This window comes from Pteropus vampyrus, unplaced genomic scaffold (assembly GCF_000151845.1).
Source record: "Pteropus vampyrus isolate Shadow unplaced genomic scaffold, Pvam_2.0 Scaffold61, whole genome shotgun sequence".
NCBI classification, from domain to species: domain Eukaryota; kingdom Metazoa; phylum Chordata; class Mammalia; order Chiroptera; family Pteropodidae; genus Pteropus; species Pteropus vampyrus.
This window is the reverse complement of record NW_011888842.1, coordinates 1,115,538-1,134,083: the sequence shown is the minus strand read 5'-3', so window position 1 is coordinate 1,134,083 and position 18,546 is coordinate 1,115,538. Positions and strand designations below refer to the sequence as shown.

General features: G+C 46.2%; 1 protein-coding gene across 8 annotated transcripts in view; it reads left to right on the top strand.

The window, feature by feature from the left end:
• Positions 1-18,546, top strand: part of WHRN (whirlin) — an 83,714-nt gene that overhangs the window by 12,323 nt on the left and 52,845 nt on the right. For 7 of the 8 annotated variants that reach the window (XM_023531091.1, XM_023531092.1, XM_011360947.2 and 4 more), the window contains exon 2: positions 16,803-17,021. The exons of the other annotated variant lie outside the window; for it this stretch is intronic. In XM_023531091.1, the coding sequence (XP_023386859.1) occupies positions 16,803-17,021 (219 nt within the window). The remainder of the gene's footprint in view (positions 1-16,802; positions 17,022-18,546) is intronic. 8 annotated transcript variants of the gene reach the window in all.

The following is an 18,546-nucleotide window of genomic DNA, read 5'->3' as shown; positions in this document are numbered from 1 at the left end:
TTGAGAGTCTTTCCAAACCTGAGATTGTAAGTCTATTGGAAAGGTCAAGATGCTCAGATGGCCCTCAAATTCCTTCCTCACTGCGCCTGAGTGGTATCTTCACCCACCTTCTAGCCCTTATTGTCCGTGAATAGGATCTGTGCCTCTTTTTAGTGTCTTTATTTATTTATTCTTATTTCTATATTCAACTCTTCTCCGGTATTGAGAACGATCTTTATTTGTACTGGATCCTGGTTCAGTGCTGACCCTCTGGCGACACCTCTCCTCTCACCTTCCGGTCGTGCTCATGTCCCACATTAGTAACCTTAACCTGCTCCTCTTCACGGTCTCCCGTTGGGGATGTGGCGAGGTTAGACCCTCCAGGCTTGATCTCTCCCCAGCACTTCACAGACCACACTTACCCGCTCCCCACCATCGCCACTTCAGATAACATTGTCGGTCTCCTCACTGTTTCTCTGTCTCTCCTCCTGCTCGTCTGCCCACCAGTCCTTTCAGCATCTTGGAGGCAGGGCTAACCTTCTAAATTTGTATCTGGTCAAACCATGCCCTGCTTATTAGTGCCTTGCACTGGACCTGGAGGCCTGCAAGGCAGAGGCTGAGCCCCTTAACCTGTCCTTTGGGCTGCTCATAATCTATCTGATCCCCGTTTAGCTACACACTGGCCTTATCTGTCCACACTTGGCCAGACAAACAATACACTGTCCTGCGGAACAAAGCTTTATTTTTCTCCACCTGTAGATACCTTCAGCCCCAGTCCTTCAGCCCCAGTGGGCCGGGCCCCAAAGTATCCTGTTAGCAGACCTGCCCTCATACCCACAGATGGGGACAGCTGGAAAACTTTTCTTCTTCCCCTCAGTTCCCTCAGTGTGGAGGCCTGCTTCAACTGTCGTGACACAGATAATATAGGTCCTCGTGTTTCCTTGGGTTACTCCTTGGTCAGTAATAACCTTTGCATTGAGCCAGACACCGTTTGCAGTCCTCTGTGTAAACTCATTTAAACCTCTTGACAGCCCCATCAGATTGGAGGTAGGTACCACTTTTATCACTGCATTTTGCAAACTTGAAAAGAGTTTGTCACTTGCCTGTTGTCACAGAAATGGAAAGCAGGAGAGGTTTTGTTGACTTGAGGGAATGTGTTCATCACTCCAACACCGGAGAGAGGGGACATCCCACGATGCTAGAGCCTGGGCCCTGAAGCCAGACACTCTGGGTTTGAAGCCCTGATCTGCCACTTTGTACCTGTGGAATCTTTAACAAATTTCTTAACCCCTCCGGTTCTGAGATTTCTCTTCAATAAAATTGTAAGGAAAATAGTGGTCAAATGACAGGCAAGTTACTTTTAATTTCTTCATCTCTAAAATAGGAATACTAATGACCATATAGAGAATGTGTCAAAGCACTGGATGCTTCTATTAACCTGAACATTTAATGATTACCACTGTGTTGGGGTCTGTTTTCCTCCTGGACGATGCTCTACCTGGTTTAAAATCCATAACACACAAGATGCTTACAAGCTTATGATACTGAGCACACTAATAAATATGGCCAGCACGAAGGGTCTTTGTGCCACCAGGATCTCTGCTAGGGCTTCTTGTGAATCCCCCCACTGACTCTTTACCACAGCCTGTGAGGAGGGGAAGCTGAGCATCAGGAGGGGCCAGTGACCAGCCACCAGCACACAGGTGAGAGGTTGCAGGACCGGGATTCGAACCCAGGTCTTCCTGCCTCCAAAGCTCATTGCCTCTGCTCTCGGCTGCTTCTCATTGAGAATTTGGGTGTGCACCCCAGTCCAGTGCTGGCCAGAACCGGGGTTCAGTAAATATCTTTCCTGATTTTTGTCCTCATGGAAACGGCTTTGCAGGCATTTGACTAGAAGAGCCACGAGGAACCAGTTAACCCAGGCCACGGCCACCCTGCCCCTTCCCGCGCAAGCTCAATGCATCTTATTGACTAGACTTTAGGGCAGAGGCGGCACTGGGCACTCTTTGCCTCTTTTTTTTGCTTCTCTCATCTCTTTCATCATGCCCTGACCTTTGTCAGGATTTTATTTTGTACATTCCCTAAATAGATAACTGTGACCTCAACTCAACCCCCATTAGGCTAAACCCATAGCTTATGAAATCATCTCATTGAATGGTGGAGTCCGAATCTGTCTACACTGTCTGTCGTGTGGGCAGGATGAAGACAGGGTCTCCTGGGCCTTGGGTAAAAGGCTGCTGGTCATCAACCCCATTATAGACTGGACAAATAAAGGGCCATATTGTCTACGTTATAAGAAACATGAGGAGTAGAGGAGTCAGCTTGGACTTTTAAAATAAAATGTGTGCTTGTGTTTTAATTACCTAAGACACCTAAGTTCAATTTAGAAAACTTAGAAACCTCAGAAAAACACAAAGGAAACAAAAATCATCGATAATTTCTTCCACCCAGAAATGATCACTACTGGCAATTTGATTCCTGTCTTTCTAGTCCCCCGTGTACCTATAAGTGTGAATTCATAGTGGGAATTTTCTACAAAACTGCCATTCTGAATGTAGTTACGAAGTTTGCTTCTTTCATCAAATAGTGTATTGTGACTATTTCTCCACCTTCCTAAATGTTTTTAGAATGTGATTTTTAATGATTGCGTATTATATCATAGCAAAGAGGTACGTGATTTCTTTAACAAATTTCTCCTTGTTGGACAGTTTGGCTTTTTAATATTATCCATATTGCTACTTTACACATCCTTCACATTAATCGCTAAGCACATTTCTAGTCATTCCTTGGGTTCTCTTTCTACAGGTGGCATTGGCTCAGGGGATGGATGGGATTTTAAGGCTTTGATAGCTGTTGCCAAATGGTTCTTGGGGAGTTTGTTTTTTCACAGTCCCTCCTACCAACATTAGCAGTGTATGAGATGCCTCATTTTTTTCCTCAGCCTTGCCAACACTGGATATTATATTTCTTTTCCACTTTTGCCAATCTGATAGACTAAAAAGTATCTTATTTTAATTTGCATGACTTAAATAGTGAAGTTGAACTCCTTTGCATGTTTATTGTTCGTATAGCTTTATGTACTAAATGTAATGTATAAAATACATAACATATATAATATTGTACATTATATACATCATTGTATACATGTATAATGTCTATCATATCTATCATATATTTATTTATTTTCGGTGTATAACTTATCAATGTCTTACACCTATTTAATCACAGGAGTTTTGCATTTCCATGTCATCAAATCTGTCAGTCATTTTCTTTGTCATGTCTGCTGAGTAGTTGTTAGGAGATGCTTGATTCATCCACGCTGAATTCTGACTCTTCAGTCTGAGGGTAAGTTAAATTGGAAGCCTCTTCCCTTGTTAACTGAGAATGCACAAGAGATGACAAGGGACAGGAATGTAAAGAGTTGGCAAAGAGAAACGAACACCCCAACCATGTAGCCACCCGTGGACTGAGAAAATGATATTGATACGAATAGATTTTCCTGATGGATGGTTGTGCTGTAGGCATTGATTCTAGGCAACAAAACACTCTATTGCAAAGCCATTGAGGTTTATCTCGAATGATTATATTTATGACTCCCAGAATCTTGTTAGTTTTTCCCTAAAGAAAAAAAGAAAAGAATAAAGAGATGAAATTTAAAAGAACATTCATAAAGGCATTTACTTAAATTATGAGAGACTGAAAGCCAGGCTTAGTGGATAATTGAAGAATTGCATTAAAAAGGAATCAATATCTGGAATCTGCTCTGTCCTCATCTGGTGAGTTATTTTGCAGAGGGATGGTGACCGTCTTGCAAATTTCTCATACCATTATCCCCAAGGACAACGTTATTTCCCTCTCTTTGATCCTTCTGTGGTTTTCCTTTTAGCATAGCCTTAACTCACCAAGACATTTAGGAGCAAAGATACTGGAGAGCAGGAGCTTCAAAATGTCAGGTCCCTGTTTCAGCCTCTGGGATCCTGGCATTGCCAGCAGTGGAGCAAATGTTTCTTTCTGTATCTTCACACTGAGCCTTTGGAGAAGGTCAAACTCATAAAGAAAAGAGAGTGGAGGGAACAAACAGTTGATTTTTTAAAAATCTACTTTGTAAGGCCCAAATTAAACGCAAATTTAAACAGCATTAAAGAAAACTGAAAAGGAGAAAAGAAGACACCGATATTTCCCGCCCCGGCCATCTCCCCTGGCTTTTATCCCCGTGCATGCACGTTTCCTCAGTGGTTTAATCATCTGCTTCTGCTGGTCTTTGCTTTGTACTTATGCTGTTGTGTTGTTTCATGATCCTTCTGTTGAGCTGCCTTTCAGATGAGGGGTCTTGGATGGGCTCACACAGCTGCCGTGCAGTCCAATTGATTGTCCCCAGGGAGCAGCAGCTTAAGGAGGTGGGGTGTCTAGAAAGAGCCAGAGCACATGGGCTACTTCGTGGCACAGCTTTACCCCAGATCCTGGCCCCCTGTTGGGCACACAGATGTCAGGGGCTTCACAATGAAGCCACCATGCTATGTCACTACCTGCTATGTCAACATTCCAGAAGAATAGAGACTAACAAATTTGGGACGTTTGTTTAAGAGAAAGTTTAGAAATGACATGTGTTCTTAGACCAAAGTCAACAGCAGCTCCTGGAGATTGGAGGGTGAGAGATAGGATAAGAAAGCAGAGTTGTTACCCAAGTGCTGGTGGAAAGTATCTCTGCCTCAAACTGCTTGTACAAGGTATCTAATCTTTGAGACTTTAGCATCCATTTATCCACTTGACAGTTGTTTTATTGAGCATTTCTTTTGTGATTGATGTGATTTAACATCCTCTTTAAACTCTACATATCCTATTTACCTATTGTTTATATGTTTATAATTAGTATTCCTTCCCACCTCAAAAATAATTGAGTGACTTAACCTGAAAAGCAAATCATGAAAAAAGGCGGAGAGATCGAAAATCATTTTGGAGAAACAGAGAGAGAGAAAGGGAAAGAGAGACAGAGAATGTGTATGTATGTGTGTTGCCTTTAATATGAATAGTATTTTATATTTAAATGGAATTGTGAGCTTCCTAGCAACCAAGACAGAAAGGGAAATTAATACATTATTAGATTCTACAAAAGAACTTATTGCCACTTCAGGAGAGGTGTTATTCCTCATCGGTGTTCATTTTCAAGAGGAAGGCAGTCAATTTCATGGCAGAAGGCAATTTCAATTGCATTTCTTCATTGTTTCTCATTTTATGTGGAATCACCCACAATCTGCCTTTCATATTGATTGATACATCTGTGACCAAACCAGAAGTTTTCTGCCTTCTCTATCTGTTGAGAAAGATGTGAATAAAATAATCACTTGTATAGGTATGTTGAAATATGTTCTTTCAGGGACAGAGAGCAGCATGGCCAAATAACTTGGAGCACTTGATATTATAAGAAAGGCCTGGCGACAGGGGCAGGAAACGAGGCTGGCCAAGCAGCAGGGCCAGCTGCACAGGCCTGAGATGCACTGCGGAGGAGTTTGCATTTTCCATCAGAAGCAGTGGAAGAGTTTGGGGCAAGGAAGGGACAGGGTCTGCTTGCATTTTAAAAGGATGTGTGCTGACTGCCTTGCAGAGACTGATTTTAGAGGCTGTGAGAGGAGGCTGGGAAGCTGTTGCAGTTAGTGGTCCCTGTAAGAGGTAATTAACACAGTTAAGAACATGATGCAAAGGGAAGGAGCTCTGAAGACAGAGAGCTAATTAGGGCTTTACTTTCTCATGACATTAAAATATGCCACTGGGGCAGAGAGCCCACATCACCAATTCCTTTCTTCCCTCGAAATGGAGCTGAATGGTGGTGGTGGCGGGGGGGCGGGGGTGTCTTTCCAGCTCATGTAAGCGCTCCTGGCACCAGCTAAGGATTCAGGACTTCAGGGTCTCTCACTTGTTCACAGCCTGTAAATCCCACATCCCCTCTTTAGACGCTCTCCTTGTCTATCTTGTGAGCCCAAGACATAGGGTTGGCTTTGTGTTATCTGAACCCCTTTGAACTGCTGGTGAAAGAGGCACAAGTTTGGAGAGTCCAGGATTCAAATCTAAGCCCCGCCTCTTATCATCCTCTCTGTGACCTTGCATAAGACACTCTGCCACCTAGAGTCTCTTTTCTCATCTGTGCGTTGGGAGGAGCCAACCAAGTGGTCATCACTATATGTTGCTGTTATCGATAATATTAACTACCATTTGCTGAGTGCCTACTATGCACCAAGCCCAGTGCAAGATACTTTGTGTACATTATCTAGTGCAGGCCTCATTTTGTCTACATGACAGTCCCTAAGGGTAGGCATTAATTGCCTCATTTAACAGGTGAGAAAGCTGAGACCCAGAGGGCTCAAGTAGCTTGTCTAAAGTCTCATAGCTAGGAAGAGGTGGAACTTTTTTTAGGCATGGCTTTCTAGTGAGTATACCTTCCACTGAAAAACTCACAGGGGTTCCTCACCTTAAGACTCCTTTTTATCTTGGTGCTTTGCAATACTTTAGTCCCCACATGAAGTTGGAAGACAGGGCCAAGATTTGCCTAAACTAGAAGATTTCTGGAGCCTGTGGAACAAAGCACGAAGGAGGGCACATCCCTGCACCAGAGTGACTCTGCTTTGGGACAAGATCCTTGGAAAGTCCCCTGGGTAGTCAGACCTATAGGCCCAGATGTCATAGTGCTGCCTCGTGTAGGCGGTGGTTGTCGAAATTACAACAGGGAGGAACATGGTCGTGTGAGAGAAAATACTGCCCACTGCCTCCGTGGTTCCACCTTTCTCTGATCTAGAGAATTAGAGGCAAGTGTGCTCCAAGATGCACATAAAAGCATGTTGCTACGGCATCGTCTGTGCTGGCAATAAAACGAGAAGCAACCTAAATGTCCAGCGGTAGGGGCGTGGGAATTAAGTGGTACTGCATCTCTCTCTGCCAGGGAATACTATCTAATGCGGAAAGAAATGTGCTTAATGTCATTGAACTGGTGAGGAAACGTCCTCAAAATACATTTTTATAGTTGAAAAAAATGTCAGTGAAAATGTTAAGCATGAGTCAGTTTATGGAAACAAAATAGACAACAATAGTTTTGTATATGTACATCCACATGTTTATAAAACGAACAGAACGAGTCGGAAGGACAGACACCAAAATGTAGCAGTGGTTACCATGGATGGTGGGTTGGGACTTCCACTCTTGAGTTCTCTATAATAATAATTCCTAACCCTTGTAGCTCTTAACCTATGTTCCAGGCCCTAAACACTTTATGTATATTAACTAATTTAATCCTCACAACCGCCCTATGAGATAATACCACTATTATCCTGTCTTATGCCTGGGAAACGGGCACAGAATGGTTAAGTAATTTGCCCAGGTTGCTGTTGGCAGGTGGCAGAGCTGAGATGGGAACCCCTGCAGCCTGGCTCCTGGGCTGTAGCTCTTAATCGCTCCCTCTTCTGCTTCTCTCTCCAAATTCCATGTGAGTCTGAGGTGCGTATGCTCACACAGTGTGGGGAAGCATGGCGTGGTGACCCAGGGCTACCTAAGCCCTAGTCTAGTGCACTGCTCTTTCTGCAGCCCATTTGAACAGATTCCTGGGGGCTGCCTGGCTTATAGAAAGCTCAGTAAATATCTTGTTAAACGAATGAATGAATGAATGAATGAATGAATGAGTGGGTAAAGGAGTGGATGAGAAGGAACAGGGAGAGGTTATAACGATAGAACATGCAATGTGCCTCAAGGAACTTGTAGTCTTAGAGACAAGATGTGTGAATTTGATTCAGTAGCTGTGGTCTGCATGGCAACAAATTCATAGAAGTGTGCTGGGTGCTCTTGGAGAAGGAGAGTCCGTTACAATCTAGAAAGGCTTCCTGGAGGTGGTGGGAGAAGGGCTAAATATCAGAGGTGGGACAGATATGAAGAAGTGTGGATTAAAGAAAGAAAGATGTTTATGAAGATGAGGAAAGTTGGGAGAGAGAATTTAGAATTGCCCATTTATTTGCGTCCATAAGATTTAGAGGTCTAGAGAGTTTCTAGGGCTGTGCTTAGGAGAAGGAGCTGGCAGACTCAAGAAAGGAATTCATATGCATTTATGTGCCAGGTACTATACAGACAGTTTATCTTAACTATCTTTATAGCAGTTTCATTTTTTTAATTTAATTTTTCAATTATAGCTGACATACAACATTATATTAGTTTCAGGTGTACAACATAGTGATTAGACATTACATACCTTATGAAGTGATCACACGATAAATCTATAACCACCTGGTACCTTACACCGTTATTACAGTATTACTGACTATATTCCCAATGCTTTACTTTACATCCCCATGACTATTTTTATAACTGGCAATTGTACTTCTTAATCCCTTTTTCATCCACTCCCCAACCTGTCTCCCATCTGGTGACCATCGGTTTGTTCTTTGTATCTATGAGTTTGTTTGTTTTGTTTGTTTGTTTATTTTGTTTTTTAGATTCCGCATATAAGTGAAATCACATGGTATTTGTCATTCTCTAGCTGACTTATTTCACTCAGCGTCATACCCTCTGGGTCCATCCATGTTGTTGCAAATGGCAAGATTTCATTCCTTTTTATGGCTTAATAATATTTCATTGTACATATGTACCACTTCTCTATCCTGTCGTCTATCAATGGACACCTAGGTTGCTTCCATATCTTGGCTATTGTGAAAAATGCACAGGAGTTGCATTTTAATTGCAGAAACTGGCAGAGAGAGGTTAGGTAATTTGCTTTGTGTCAGACAACAAGTCAGCAGAGACAGAGTTGGTAGCCAGTGTGTCTGGACCCAAAGCGCCACCCAGGCAAGGTGGGGACAGGAAGAGTGGGCACGCAACATCCTTTCCTCTCTTCCTAATCACTAACCTGAGTCTCAGACCAGCTTCCCTTCCTGAGGTTGAGAATCTGTCTCAGTTTTCAAGAAGAGACAAGCTTGTTCCTCAAGGTTTGTACCCTGAAACAAGCCGAATGACTCGCTATTATGTGTCTTTACTCAGGACTTTCCCAGTACGCTTTTTTTGGTACATGCCCCAGTAGTCTGGTAATCATGTAGCCTTGTGGTCCACTTCGTGCTCACACTTTGGTACATGTTTTTGAACAAGGAGCATATGCACACCTGCCGTGTTAACACACACCCACCAGTCCTTTTACACTGTAGCCTTCTCCAGTCTATTTCTCAGTCCTCTGCAAAGCCGAGAATCACATCAACCTGGTCTACAATTTGGGGGTTTCAGAGCCAGCTCTGAAGAGCTGAGTGAGGCAGATTTGCCTCCTAAGAGCATTAATCCAAGTAGCAAGTTGTTATCTTTGAAGACATACACATATAATTTACATTTTTATAATCATGCTGCCTGAATCATCATCTGGTGATGGATAGTATCTTAGCCATGCAATCTGCCCGGTCAGATGGAGATTTCTCTGATCTGACTTGGTGGAATGCAGGCAAGCCCCTAGGTCGAGTTTCACCAGTAAACACATGATAAAAAGCATGGGAGCATAGCATCTGATGGCTGCTCTGCTTGCAGTAGACTCTCCCTAGATTTCATGGGTTTTTGTTTTTGTTTTTGTTTTTGTTTTTTTTTAGCCATAGCTCATTGAATTCTTAAGTGATAGGTACTGTGTTAATAGGGCTCCTCTACTTAAGAGAGAGTGGAATTATGTTCTTCATTTTACAGGAGAGAATCTTTTCGTAAAGATTCAGTAACTTGTGTGAGGTGACACAGCTAATAAGCAATTAATGCAGGAGACTGGCTGATTCTGCAGGTTGCCACAGTGGGAGAGGGTTGTGGTTGACAGTCACCAACATGCACAGGCAGAGCATGCAGATTCCTTTAAGGTGGAGGTTGGATGTGGTTTATCACCCCCATTGGAGGGGTGTCTCCCTACCCTCAGGTCCCTTAGATGGTCCTCCACTGCTGATGATAGTGCAGAGTTGGGGTGCGCATCCTGCCACACCTTGAAATGCTCCATCCTCCCTTCTGGTATTTTCTTAAACTCTCTTGGCGCCGCCCAAATGGTATGGAAACTCAGAGCCCTCAGGTTCAAGATCTGGTTCACGGACCTGGTAGCAACCCAGCCAGTGCCCTGGGGGAAACTAAGGACTGTCACTCTGGCACAACCCTCAGGACTGCCTAGAGTCTATCTCCGCATGCCACAAAGCCCTGATATCTTTGCTACCATGACCTGTGACCACTACGCAGGACAATAAAGCCTTTCCTTCTAAATGCAGCCACAAACTAGAAGACACTGAAGTTTAACTTGGGGCAGGACCTCAGCAATCAGTGAGTCCAAACTGCTCACTGCCAGTTGGCAAAACCGAGGCCCAGGGAGAAGAGGCTATAGCCCCAGGTCACTCAGCAAACCAGTGACACAATGGGATGTAACTCAGTCACTGCTTCTCGGGCAGAGCTCTAATTGCTCTGCTGCCTAAGGCTGCTTGCTACAGAGGCTTGGAGACTCGCTCTGGTGAGAGAAGCCCTTAGTTCTTTTGAGAAATGGATGGCCTGGTGCACCTAACAGTGAGCAGGGACTGCTCCCTAGATGTCCTGAGCCTCAGGGGTCCAGGTGGCCGTGGGAATTGGAGTGGAAAGCTGGTGGAAGGGTTAGTAGGGAAGCATGCGTCAGCCAGCTCTCCTCAGGAATTTCCTTCTCCATTCGGCGCCCGGTTTAAAATAAGCAAGTAGTTGTTTGTAAATATGGAGACAAAGGGGCAATGAAGATGGGTAGAAACAGACTTGTTAGAACATCCCCAGCCTTCATACCTTCCCCTCACGAAACACACATTTCAGTGAAGTTGGAGAGTAGTGGATGGAGCCTTCGGCGGGGTTCTGATGGCTGCTGCACCAAGACCATATTCTGAGAGGCTGTCCCAGGAATCTTGGTTTGCTTCAGGCACTCTGCGAATAGGGCAGAAAATAAAGAAAGCAGCAGTGGATCGTGATATTCTTGCTCTCTAGTATCCACTGAAAACCCACGTTTACCCCCAAACAAGCCAATATCAGAGATTCTAGAATGGTGTAAGCATGCGTGGCTGTCAGATTTTCTGGTCCTACAGGCTTGTGATGGGGAAACCGAAGGGACGAGGGGAAGGGGCTGGCCCAGGACTGGCCTCCTGTGCCTCTCATAGCTGTACCCTCTCTGTCCCTTACCACCTCAGGTCCCCTTTTGTAAAATATTGGAGGTGGGCAATGCGTGGGAGACTCCGTGACCTCGTGGGCCCTCTCTGGCGCCAGCCCTCTGTGGTGTTCTCATCAAAGGCATTAACCTCCTCTCATTCTCAAGGTTGCTGCCTTCCTATTTATAGAACTGACCAAGAGAATTCCACTGTTGCCAGCAGTACAGAATACAAATCATGCTCTACGGCGTTCATTTCATTCTCTTACTTTCTTTTTTAACTCCTTGGACAAAACTTTTCTGCACCTAGTTTCCCTTCTCAATGGGGACTCTCCAGGGAAAAGAGGAGAGTGGGCTCTGCCACTTGCTGAGCTCCTACTGTGTGCACAGGCTCCGGACCTCATGCACATGATCTCATTTAATCCACAAGACCCTGAGAAGTGGGCAATCTCCTTTCACGCATGCTGCTTTGAGAGAGGCAGCAGCTGACCCAAGGACGGTCGAGTGACAAGTGAAAGAAACGACTTAATTCCAGTCCTGCCTGAATCTCCAGTCTATGTTCTTTTCACTTGCATGCCTCTGTTGCTAATTCTAGCATTCTTCCAGATCAAATGAGTAAGGGGGTTGAAGGATGATGCCTGTGGATGTTATCGTTTCTTTTGGGGCCGTATGTTTAGTTTCTCACCCAATCAGACCAACCTAGCTTTTCTGAGGACCTACTGTGTGCCAGGTGAAGCCTTGTGTGTCACCAGGCTGTAAGTGCCATGAAGATATGCCCACTTTGTTCTCTCCAGGCCTGGCACACAGTAGGCCCTCAGTCAACCCTCGTCGAACGAATGATGGGACTCAGATTCACTGTGTCAAGGGAAGGAGCAGAGAAGTGGCGTGCCAGTTGGAACAGCACTGAGCAGCCAGCAGAGCCATCGTGGAAGAGGGAGCAGTGGGCAGGGAAAAGGGGTCAGGGGTCAGGAAGATTGTACAGAGGGCTCGGTGGCCTCAGAGGCTTCTGCTGATACTGCTTGTGTCCTGAGACCCACTTCGCACTCTGCTCTACCCACTTGGTCTCTGGCTTCCTCCATCCTGCATCTCAAACTCAACAGACGTTTCTGTTTTCCCAGCTGTTCTGTTAAGGGAGTCCCAGGGAATGCTGAAGGAACACTGTAAATTTTGCCCCTCTCATCTTCTCAAAAATCCTTTTTAAAAGCAGCATTTTGGAGAGCTGCCATCCTCTCATTATCTCTCTACTGGGAACTGGTATTTAGCTGTGGAATTGAGGGAACAGTGCCTCCCGCTCACTCTTCCTTCTCCAGGAGAGGTTCGAATGTTAGTGTCCTCCTTTGACAGGCCCCTCTCAGCCAGGGCTCCCCATTCTCCTTGAAAGCTCAGCCCTCGGCCCCTGTTTATTGAGTACTGGGGAGTCAGTAACGAGTGTGCACTGGATTCAGGCAAGCTTGAAGGGACCAGAGAACTAAGTACTCCTCTCCCCGTTTTAGACATATTGTTGTTTTCTGATATCAAAAGCAATATACCCTCATTCTGGAACATTTGGAAAATATTGAGAAACAGGAAGAACAAAATAATAACCACCCATAATCCTACCACCCAGAGAGAAGCACTGCTGGCATCTTGGCACGTTACGCCTCAGGTTTTTGTTGTTGTTGTTGTTGTTTTCTGTGTGATTTTTCTTTGAACACAGTTGAGATTATACTGTAAGACATGATTTATGTCCTTTTGACCCCACTTAACATTAAAATAGATCATACAGCCTTGGCATTACAAACTCTGAGTAATGATTTTAAAATGTGATTTTTAATGGCAGCATGAACTTTGTGAGTCCAAACTGCTCACTGCCAGTTGGCAAAACCGAGGCCCAGGGAGAAGAGGCTATAGCCCCAGATCACTCAGCAAACCAGTGACACAATGGGATGTAGCTCAGTCACTGCTTCTCGGGCAGAGCTCTAATTGCTCTGCTGCCTAAGGCTGCTTGCTACAGAGGCTTGGAGACTCGCTCTGGTGAGAGAAGCCCTTAGTTCTTTTGAGAAATGGATGGACTGGTGCACCTAACAGTGAGCAGGGACTGCTCCCTAGATGTCCTGAGCCTCAGGGGTCCAGGTGGCCGTGGGAATTGGAGTGGAAAGCTGGTGGAAGGGTTAGTAGGGAAGCATGCGTCAGCCAGCTCTCCTCAGGAATTTCCTTCCCGGTTTAAAATAAGCTAGTAGTTGTTTGTAGATATGGAGACAAAGGGGCAATTAAGACGGGTAGAAGCAGACTTGTTAGAACATCCCCAACCTTCATACCTTCCCCTCACGAAACACACATTTCAGTGAAGTTGGAGAGTAGTGGATGGAGCCTTCGGCGGGGTTCTGATGGCTGCTGCACCAAGACCATATTCTGAGAGGCTGTCCCAGGAATCTTGGTTTGCTTCAGGCACTCTGCGAATAGGGCAGAAAATAAAGAAAGCAGCCGTGGATCGTGATATTCTTGCTCTCTAGTATCCACTGAAAACCCACGTTTCCCCCCAAACAAGCCAATATCAGAGATTCTAGAATGGTGTAAGCATGCGTGGCTGTCAGATTTTCTGGTCCTACAGGCTTGTGATGGGGAAACCGAAGGGACGAGGGGAAGGGGCTGGCCCAGGACTGGCCTCCTGTGCCTCTCATAGCTGTACCCTCTCTGTCCCTTACCACCTCAGGTCCCCTTTTGTAAAATATTGGAGGTGGGCAATGCGTGGGAGACTCCGTGACCTCGTGGGCCCTCTCTGGCGCCAGCCCTCTGTGGTGTTCTCATCAAAGGCATTAACCTCCTCTCATTCTCAAGGTTGCTGCCTTCCTATTTATAGAACTGACCAAGAGAATTCCACTGTTGCCAGCAGTACAGAATACAAATCATGCTCTACGGCGTTCATTTCATTCTCTTACTTTCTTTTTTAACTCCTTGGACAAAACTTTTCTGCACCTAGTTTCCCTTCTCAATGGGGACTCTCCAGGGAAAAGAGGAGAGTGGGCTCTGCCACTTGCTGAGCTCCTACTGTGTGCACAGGCTCCGGACCTCATGCACATGATCTCATTTAATCCACAAGACCCTGAGAAGTGGGCAATCTCCTTTCACGCATGCTGCTTTGAGAGAGGCAGCAGCTGACCCAAGGACGGTCGAGTGACAAGTGAAAGAAACGACTTAATTCCAGTCCTGCCTGAATCTCCAGTCTATGTTCTTTTCACTTGCATGCCTCTGTTGCTAATTCTAGCATTCTTCCAGATCAAATGAGTAAGGGGGTTGAAGGATGATGCCTGTGGATGTTATCGTTTCTTTTGGGGCCGTATGTTTAGTTTCTCACCCAATCAGACCAACCTAGCTTTTCTGAGGACCTACTGTGTGCCAGGTGAAGCCTTGTGTGTCACCAGGCTGTAAGTGCCATGAAGATATGCCCACTTTGTTCTCTCCAGGCCTGGCACACAGTAGGCCCTCAGTCAACCCTCGTCGAACGAATGATGGGACTCAGATTCACTGTGTCAAGGGAAGGAGCAGAGAAGTGGCGTGCCAGTTGGAACAGCACTGAGCAGCCAGCAGAGCCATCGTGGAAGAGGGAGCAGTGGGCAGGGAAAAGGGGTCAGGGGTCAGGAAGATTGTACAGAGGGCTCGGTGGCCTCAGAGGCTTCTGCTGATACTGCTTGTGTCCTGAGACCCACTTCGCACTCTGCTCTACCCACTTGGTCTCTGGCTTCCTCCATCCTGCATCTCAAACTCAACAGACGTTTCTGTTTTCCCAGCTGTTCTGTTAAGGGAGTCCCAGGGAATGCTGAAGGAACACTGTAAATTTTGCCCCTCTCATCTTCTCAAAAATCCTTTTTAAAAGCAGCATTTTGGAGAGCTGCCATCCTCTCATTATCTCTCTACTGGGAACTGGTATTTAGCTGTGGAATTGAGGGAACAGTGCCTCCCGCTCACTCTTCCTTCTCCAGGAGAGGTTCGAATGTTAGTGTCCTCCTTTGACAGGCCCCTCTCAGCCAGGGCTCCCCATTCTCCTTGAAAGCTCAGCCCTCGGCCCCTGTTTATTGAGTACTGGGGAGTCAGTAACGAGTGTGCACTGGATTCAGGCAAGCTTGAAGGGACCAGAGAACTAAGTACTCCTCTCCCCGTTTTAGACATATTGTTGTTTTCTGATATCAAAAGCAATATACCCTCATTCTGGAACATTTGGAAAATATTGAGAAACAGGAAGAACAAAATAATAACCACCCATAATCCTACCACCCAGAGAGAAGCACTGCTGGCATCTTGGCACGTTACGCCTCAGGTTTTTGTTGTTGTTGTTGTTGTTGTTGTTGTTTTCTGTGTGATTTTTCTTTGAACACAGTTGAGATTATACTGTAAGACATGATTTATATCCTTTTGACCCCACTTAACATTAAAATAGATCATACAGCCTTGGCATTACAAACTCTGAGTAATGATTTTAAAATGTGATTTTTAATGGCAGCATGAACTTTCATGTGTGTATGTACTATCATTTGCTTAAGTGGCCCCCAGTTTTGGGGTGTGTTTGCTATCAATCCTAGTTGCTAAATGACTGTCTCTGGGGGGCGGCGGGTGGGGGAAAAACGCTTCATTTCAGCTGCGGGTGCATCGTGGGAAAGCAATATGGCCGATCTCAGCTTCTTTCCTTGTGATTAGACCAGCTCCAGACTGGATAGTGTAGAATAAAGAGGGCACTGCATTCAAAGTTATTTGCTATGGGAGAGGAGCTCCTTACTAGCTATGTGGGTAGGCAGTTGCCCTCAGTTTCTTCATCTGAACAATGGGGTTTCCTTCCACACAAGATTGGATGCCATGAGGATTTCAGGAGCTAAAGAATGCAAGGTGCAGAATGTCTGACACAGATAGGTCCTTTATAAATATTAAGCTGTCGTTATTATCAAGGTTTTTATCTCTTGACTCTCTTGTATTTTACCGGAGTTGCCAAGACCACTCCCAGGTTCTTTGACTCTAGAAGGGCTTGCAGTTTCGGTGTATAGTTGTGATCGTGGCTAAGAGTTATTACGGTGACAGGATACCTAGCAAAATGAGCAGAGGGAAAAGGTACGGAAGGCAAAGTCTGAAGGAAACCAGGTACGAGCTTCCAAGCCCTCCCCCTGTGCAGTCACACAGGATGAGCTTAATTCCTCCAGCACTGAATTGTGACAATGTGTAGGAAATATTGTCTACCAGGGATGCTCATTAGAGACTCAGGGCCAAGGGCTTTTATTGGGGGCTGATCACATAGGCACCTTCTGCCTGTACCCCCACATTCCAGATCTTCAGAAGGAGAGCAGGCGTTCAGCATAAACTGCAGAGTTTATGCAAGTAACCTGGGCATGGCAAGCCACCTTTGTCAGTCGTGGATCGATTGGAATACTCAGAATGCAAGTTCCCAGGTGCCAGCCAAGCAGACCTGCCTAAGGATGCAGTCTCAGGCCTGCTGTCAGCTCTTCTCTGCATAGCTATGCTAAGAGACCATCTTTCTTGTGTTTGGACTACTTCAGGAGAAGGGTGGGACAGATGTCCCCGTTTCCACAGGACAAAATGAGTGCTAGAAAGGAAAGGGATTTAGAGACCGGCCTCTTCCTCCGTGTGCGGGTACTGAGAGGAAGCACATTCCGGGTAGTGGGAGAGTGTCCTTCACTGGCCCCTTCCTGCTAATCCTGTATCCCTCTCTCTCTAGGCTCTCAAGGGCTCCAAGAAGCTGGTGCTGTCGGTGTACTCGGCGGGGCGCATCCCGGGGGGCTATGTGACCAACCATATCTACACCTGGGTGGACCCGCAAGGCCGCAGCATCTCCCCACCCTCGGGCCTACCCCAGCCCCATGGCAGCGCCCTGAGGCAGCGCGAGGGTGACCGGAGGAGCACCCTGCACCTCCTGCAAGGCGGGGATGAGAAAAAGGTGAGCTGCCCAGGTGCCGTCCTTGGCTTCAGCAGGCCGACCTGAGGCGGAGAGCTGGTGGGGGCGGCTGGCTCACAAGGCCCCATTCTTGTGAAACCCAGAACAGGGACGTTGCTAGAGGCTGTAAGGAGGGTCTTGGTTTCATCTGGGCTCTGTTCTTTCTTTTTGGCTTGTGCAGCCTGTATTACAATGCAGGCTAAGCTGCTGCAGCAAAATTACCCAGACTAGGATTTAAATAAGAGTGGCTATCGCTCCCGTCATGGCAGAATAGAGGAGACAGTGTAGGCTGGTGGGGCAGCTCTGCTCCACATCTCATTTGGGGACCCGGATTCCCTCCAATACCTTCCTCTAGGAAATTGCCCCCTTCTGCTGGCAGAAGCTTGGCCAGCCAGGTCCCCATCCGGCCCCTAGAGTGGAAAGGGAAGGAGAGAACTCAGTGCTTCTCTTTAAACTAGAGACGATTTAACCTCTCAGCAGTCCAGATCCAGACGCATGGCCGCACTCAGCTACCAGGACTTTGAGCTCGATAGGGAGCCTTTTGCAGTGCTGGTCTTAGGTTGTAAGGAGCAGAAACCGGTCCTGGTCACATTCCACAAAGTGGAAATTTACCAGCAGGGTGTGGGCAGTTCCAGAATCGAAGCTGAGGAACTCTGGGTGAAGCTTCCAGAAGGAAAGGGATCTCCACCATTTCAGTTCTCTGCGTTCTTTCCCTCAAAATTCATATTCCAGGGAGGAGCACCTGACTGGTGGGAAACGCTGGGCACTTTGACCGATGGAACTACCGAGACTGTAGCTGGTGGGAGAGGGTTTGTTGCCAAAGCACCACAGGATGTTGGAACTTGAAGAAGAGGGACAGAGGCATCAACAGAGACCTCCTCTCCCCGGACCATGACTGTCTCTTAAAATATTTTTAAAAGGACTGAGAGATGGTCTCCCTGATGTTTTAAACTCCACTCTGGGCTCTGGTTGCTTTGCGCCTCATGGTTGCTCCTAGGACCAAGAATATAATTCTGCAAGCAGCTCTCTCGTGTTTTAGGACCTTAACACTGACGGCCCGAGGCCACGCAACTTGAGGCTCTGGGCCAAAAGCCTTCCCTCTGGAGACTTTCTTAGCTTTCTTTTCCTGTCTTATAAGACCGTAACATTTGTTTAACGTGTTTTGTGTTCTTTGTGTTCAAACGTCGATATTCAGGGAGAGCAGAGATAGCAGCAGCTTCTATGCCAGGTGAGAAGCAGCGGGGTAGCCAGTTGGTACAAACTGCCAGGCCAGCTAGGCTTTATCACGGTGGCCAGGGCTGCGTGGTGCAAGGACAGATTCATAGCCACCTTCCTGCCAGGTGGCCTTGCTCTGTGGCAGTCTTGAGAAAGCAGCACTGTCTGTGGCATTGAGTCATTACCAAGGCCGGCCTTCCAGGGTTGGACAGAGAACTTGCTTTATCATTTTCTTGAGCCCTTCCCTGTGTAGGATATGATCACAGACTTGTGATTATTGCTGATGGAGAACTGGCCAGGTGCTGGGCTCTGC